Here is a 6,000-nt window from a genome sequence, read left to right on the forward strand (position 1 = left end):
CATTTTGATTGAATATTCTTCAAATTATAGAACGCTGTACCTTTTTCACCATTGGTGCTCCCTATTTTCTCATAATAATGAACAAATTGGTTTTGTTTTTTGCAAGTTTCGTTGTGTTTTATTTTTGTTGTGTTTTACAATCTTACTAATACTATTTCCACTTTGAATTACTTCTCCAGGTACCTTCTGAAGATGCTTTACCACACTGGTTAGAGCAGTACAATTCTTCTGCAGACACCTGCACACATGCGTATTGGTTAGTATTTGTATGCAGATAGATGCTTTCTTCAGCTGTTTCACACGAACTGGTTTATCATTAATGGTGTTCTGTATTTGTGAGACCTTGTTTGTGATAGAATAGTTAAGGTATTATTTGGGGGAGGGGAGGAATATTCATCCTTCATATAGAGACAAAACAGTTGTTCAGCAACAGCTGCTCTCGTGCTACCTCTTCTAGCAGTGTCTGAACTCAGCTGCTAATGTCCTCCTTCCAGGGGAACAGCACAATGGCAGAACTTTCAGGTTGATACCAGAGCTGCTGAAACTTGCTGATCAGATACTGGTTTCATATGTAACAGATTTAGGGGAGTTAAATTAGTGGTATCTTTTGATTTAAAGATTCACATTGTGAAGATGTGGTTCTAAATAGGCAAAAACTTCTCAAAACTTTCCCAGCAAAAGCATTCTGTGGCTGTGGATAAAGTATCCTCCACATACTTACTTGGAGCACTTATTTAACTCTGAATAATATTAAATAACTTCAAGGCTTATTTTTAACTGAACTTTGGTTTGAAAGCTTTTTTTTTTCTCCTCTTTCATCTAGGAGAGGCAATTGTAAGAAGGCAGGCTTGGGATTAGTTTGTGAAGTGGGACTCCGCTGTCGAACTTACTATGTCTTGTGTGGTTCAGTATTGAGCGTCTGGACAAAAGTAGAAGGCGTTCTAGCCTCTGTGAGTGGTACAAATGTGAAAATGCAAATAGTTCGTCTAAGAACAGAAGACGGTCAGAGGATCGTAGGTAAGTGGCTTGTCTGCTCCTTTATTTCCATTTTGAGGTAGAGGTGGTTGTAACTTACAAGTCCCTCTGAGAGCCACGTAGGAGATATTTTTATGAAAATGCTTACAAGAGAAAAGGCTTATCTGTGCCCATGTTGAAGATGGGCAGAAAGTACTATTAAAATAGGGATCTGGGTGTGCAAACACTATTTTGACTCAAGTTAAGGAAGAAATTTTTTTTCCAGACAGGCTTTGAAACACCTATTCTCTCAGTTCTTTTCCTTCACAAGCAATAAAATTCAGCATGTTCCAGCCAGCCTGTCTTTTAAAATATAAGGGCTCAGCTTTTTTCCATTTCTCACAAGTAACATTAAGCCCTTGAAATGGTTGCCTTTGTGGTTTTTGAGCACATGTAACCAGTAGCTTAGAGTGACTTTGAGATAAGAGTGTAATGTCTTATTGCTAAACCGTTTAGGGAAGCTCTCATAGCATAGATATCCTAGAGTCTGAAATCTTTTTTTTTTTTTTTTTTAAATGTGGACTTTCCATGATCTGTAATGTCACAATAGTGCCGGTTCTATAAGATGGTGAAACTAGGTGTTTTGTGTTTAAATTTTCATGCTGTTGTAATTTTTTTGAGCCTAGAAAAACAGCAATAGCTGAATTCTGGTTTTACATGGCAAAACTTGTAGCTATGCTTGGTTAGACTTGATGTTAGAAATAGGCACTGTTGTGTTGCCTAAATTAAATGGTGGAATCATCAGCCTTTGGCCTGAAGTTTTAAGGAACAAAATTGTATGCTTGTGAAACAACTGATTTCTTGCTGTTTTCAGGCTTGATCATTCCTGCAAATTGTGTATCGCCCCTTGTAAACCTCCTGTCGACGTCAGACCAGTCTCAACAGCTTGCAGTACAACAGCAGCAGATATGGCAGCAGCATCACCCACAAAGCATCACCAATTTCAACAATGCATAAGAGGACAAACTACAGGTGTTGACTTTGGTGTTTGAGGAAAAGGCTGTAAAAGCATATCACTTGCATAAAAATCAGGGACAGATTCCAAAGAAATATAACTTTTTCAGTTCAGTTGTGTGCTCTCAAATACTTTGGGAAATAAAGAGATCTAAAAAGGTTGGTAGAACTGAAAGCCAGCAGTTGTTCATGGTGGTGCATCTGTCTTTCCTTATGCTCTCTGTAGTGCTTCCTGTTTGCTTTTACTTTTGGCCTTTTAAGCTACAAACCACAATTTGTTTGAAAATGCTTGAAAGTCCCCAAGCAGGCTTTATTTTTATCTTGTCATACAGTGCTCAGGGTTTAACGCAGTGCATCAATGCCATTGCTGTGGGAGATATCCTTGAATGCATGTATTGAGTATATATATAGAAAATATATATTGGGTTTTTCTCTTCAATTTATGAGTTTATAAAAGCATGAAACCTAGAGGTTGCACATCATGCATTCAGGTTCCTTCCCAGTTTCTGTTTGACAGTGCATGTCTTTGGAAACGGGCATGGACAGGATAAATACACGAGACAGGAATTCAGAGAGAAACACAATCTTAGTTGTACAGCATTGGTTATTGCATTTTTATAGTGTTTATACCCAGGTGTTGCATTTTTTCTGGTTCTCTCCTGGGGGTTATATATTTGAGTCTACAACATGTTCTTTTTGTGATAAACATCTTAAATTAAAATTAGTTCATTTTTAATGTATTAATGGTATTCCTAATGTGTACTGCAAAGATGGCTGGATGCCTATTTTTCCTTAAATTGAAGCATTTCCTTAATCCGAGGTGGTTATGGAAACTTAAGTGCAAATTCACTTCCATCTCGCATACAATCTTATATTTTTTACTTCATTAATGTAATTTAATTTGTCACTTGTAAGATGAAACCTTACTTGAGCTGTAAATTAGAGAATGGGAAACACTTGAGGGTTCCGCTGTATGTGCTGTTTCTGTTACCCAGTAACTTGAATACTGTTTAATATGTTGTAAGACATTGTAGAGTTTATCTGGAGCTGTTTAAAAGAAATTGTAATGTACAAATGTGAATAGTCACTTATCTATAATATGGGTAAGTTTTGTTTTGCCTATAATAGTAGATGTTTATAAGAAAGTGAAGGACAATGTTTGTCATTTCTTGCTTGCACAGGTTGCACTATTGAAAAATTGAGATTGTATAAACCTGTCCAAAAAAACTACAAGATAATGATCTTGTAGATGTCAAATAAAAGTTATTGTACTAACAAGAAGTGGAGTCTTGTTTAGGCAATCACTGTATTCCAAAAAAAAACAAAACAAAAAAAAAACTAACAAGTCTTTACAATTGGAATTTACAGGACTTGGCATGTTCTGGTCTGCTTTAACCAGGCTTCTGTCTTGCAGTCCAAATATTTCAGCTGAACTCATTAGAGAGGCAAGAGGTAAACTGCATTTAGACCTTGATGCAGATTTTAAATAAGGGTCTCCTGCCAGAGCAGCAATTCATCGTAGCATGTCACTTTGTAAACCTTCAGGGAGCCAGATTCAAGTGTCTCAGTTTTTCCATAAGTAATGGGGCCAGAAGTTCCATCACTTCAGGCTGAAGTGAGCTCCCTTGCATGGATTATTTCAATTGAGGCTCTGTTAGTGCTACCAGTGCCAGCACCCCTGTGCAGTAACGGTGCACATGCTTGTTGGGGAAGGCAGTCACCTGCTCTCCTCAACTCCACAACCTGAAATGGTCGGAACACAGTTCTGACAAACTGGAAATACAGATCCAGAATAAATTGGCATGCATGCTATTGCTCTAGCACCTGCTACATCTCTGTAAAGTACTTGTAATGCAGGTGGTAGGTGTGTCTTGAGGTTTTTTTAATCCTCTGGTAGTGAAGGGAAGCTTGCCTGAATGCTGTGATATCAGTAGAAGCTGATTGTGCATTGGAAAACTCAAGACCACAGACAGGGTGTGGGGGAGGATGTTCGTGTGTTATGTACCCACCATTGGATGTATTTGGCATCCACTCCAGGAAAAGCAATGGGATTTTGAGAAGTATGTTGACAGATTACTATTGCAACAGATAGTGAACCAAATTGCTAGTAACAGCAAGCTGTGTATGTGGACTTCAGTGGTTTTTTAATCAGTGTAGAAATAACTTCTGTTCTGAGGATGACATGGTATTTTCCATCTCAATCCTCAGTAAAATGGAGTAGTAAATACACAAGATGTCCCTGCTGGTGGCGGCTGGGTGGATTAGATCTTTAAAGGCCACTTCCAACCCAAACCATTCACACCCTCTTAAATTTCCCGTAGACTTGCGTTACCTGGAGGAAAAAATTGTACCATACTAAACGAGCTGTAAGATTCGCTCCTATTCCAGTACTGGGTTCCCCCTACTTGTTCTTCTTTGCATGTTCTCTCCCACTTACCACTCTCAGTTCCTTGGCTCTGTCATTCTGTTACTAACACAGCTGCATCCACAGCTCCAGAGTGTTGCAACATCTGAAAGGTTAACATCAAAGAAGGAAAGTTAGTCTTCAAGCTACAGGAATTTTCTCTCAAAAATTCCTGCTAGATCTTTTTAATTATTATTATTTGGCAATACATCCTTCTATTAACTGCTGGTAAAACTTGGGGAAGAAAAGGACTATGAATAGCACTATGGATGAGATAAGGACAGCTATGTGTTAACATCTTGCAGCACTGCCTGTCAGAAAAACATCCTCACAGGGAGGAAAAAGGAGAGACCAATTGTTATGCCATATAAACTATAAGGCTAGAATTGTATCTATATTTCTGTTACTTCTGGAACAACAGAACTGTTTCACAAAAATCAGCATCTGAAATGGATGTTAAATTTATAAAGGATAGGTGCCTCTGATAACAGAGGCAAGCCTAAATGTAAGATGCTGGTGGTAATTCCTGTACTGGGTGAGTTCTGGAAGCACACTGTAGAAGGGGAGGATACTTCTTTAAGCTGACTTGAGAAATGAAGGGATAAAAAACTTGGGTTTTCTTTTCTTAAAATGTCCCTTGACAGCTACTGAATATTGACTTGTTAACTAGTTTCATACTTAAGATGTGTCTGACACAGCAAATGCAGTTATAACCCCCTAAAAACCCACTTTGCACAGCAAGTTTTCAGATTTTTTCCAATTGCTGTGTGGTGTGTTAGGAATATACGCCTCTCGTAAGGACTTAAAGTTCCCCAAAGATGCTAGTTGTCTACTCGATGTGTGGTATTTTCTTTGTAAATTAAGAAAGCTCTGCAACCTGTAAACATTTGTCAAGTGAATTATCAAGGGGTTTTTGTATTTTTCAGTTGCGTTTGGAATAAGCTTCGTTCAGATCCTATTGCAGTCTGTACATATATAGAAAGAATATGTATGTATATAGAGATGTTAAAGGCTACTGAATTAATGAATGTAAATAACTCTTGTTTTCCTTTGTGTGTTTTTTTCTTCATGACCTTCCCAAGATGTATTCCTATTTTCTCAACTTGCCAAATAGGCAATTTGTGTGTACTTTGAAATATATATAGCATATATAAAACTTCCAAGGGATGTCTGCATACATTGTAGATGTTAATATGTTGTCATCATTTTTTTCAAAACTATCAGTTGTCTGTCTTCCACGGTCCTTTTCATGCTGTGTGTTTTTATTTGATATTTTTAGTGTATAATGCATTTTCTTGCAAGAAATTGGTTCCCAGTATCTTCGAGTTGACTCATACTATTCACTTTTAGTGCCTGTATCAGAAAGAAACAAACTTTGTTTTTCTTTACTCTTTTCAGTGCGTTTCAGATCTTAAGCTTCAGTCCTAGGTAAATTTCAGTTTTCTTGCACCTACTGGTATCTCCAGTTACGCCTTCTGTGAGCGCCTACAAGAACAGTTCTAGGGAATTAAATACATCAGCATCAGAACCTGCCCGCTAGCCTAACATGTAAAAGGTTGATTGCTATATCCATATTAAATATTAACTGTCTTAAAAGCACTCTAGAAGAGAGGGATAATTTGGCAGTA

General features: G+C 37.7%; 1 protein-coding gene across 4 annotated transcripts in view; it reads left to right on the forward strand.

Annotated features, from left to right (window-relative positions):
- SBNO1 (strawberry notch homolog 1) overlaps positions 1-5,690 on the forward strand; it is a 33,200-nt gene extending 27,510 nt beyond the window's left edge. For all 4 annotated transcript variants that reach the window (XM_084297212.1, XM_084297213.1, XM_084297214.1 and 1 more), the window contains exons 30-32: positions 180-256; positions 824-1,017; positions 1,829-5,690. In XM_084297212.1, coding sequence (XP_084153338.1) covers positions 180-256; positions 824-1,017; positions 1,829-1,971 — 414 coding nt within the window. In that variant the 3' untranslated portion in view covers positions 1,972-5,690. The remainder of the gene's footprint in view (positions 1-179; positions 257-823; positions 1,018-1,828) is intronic.
- The last annotated feature ends 310 nt before the right edge of the window (positions 5,691-6,000 follow it).

The sequence above is a fragment of the Netta rufina genome, assembly GCF_964035555.1.
Source record: "Netta rufina genome assembly, chromosome: 17".
NCBI lineage: Eukaryota > Metazoa > Chordata > Aves > Anseriformes > Anatidae > Netta > Netta rufina.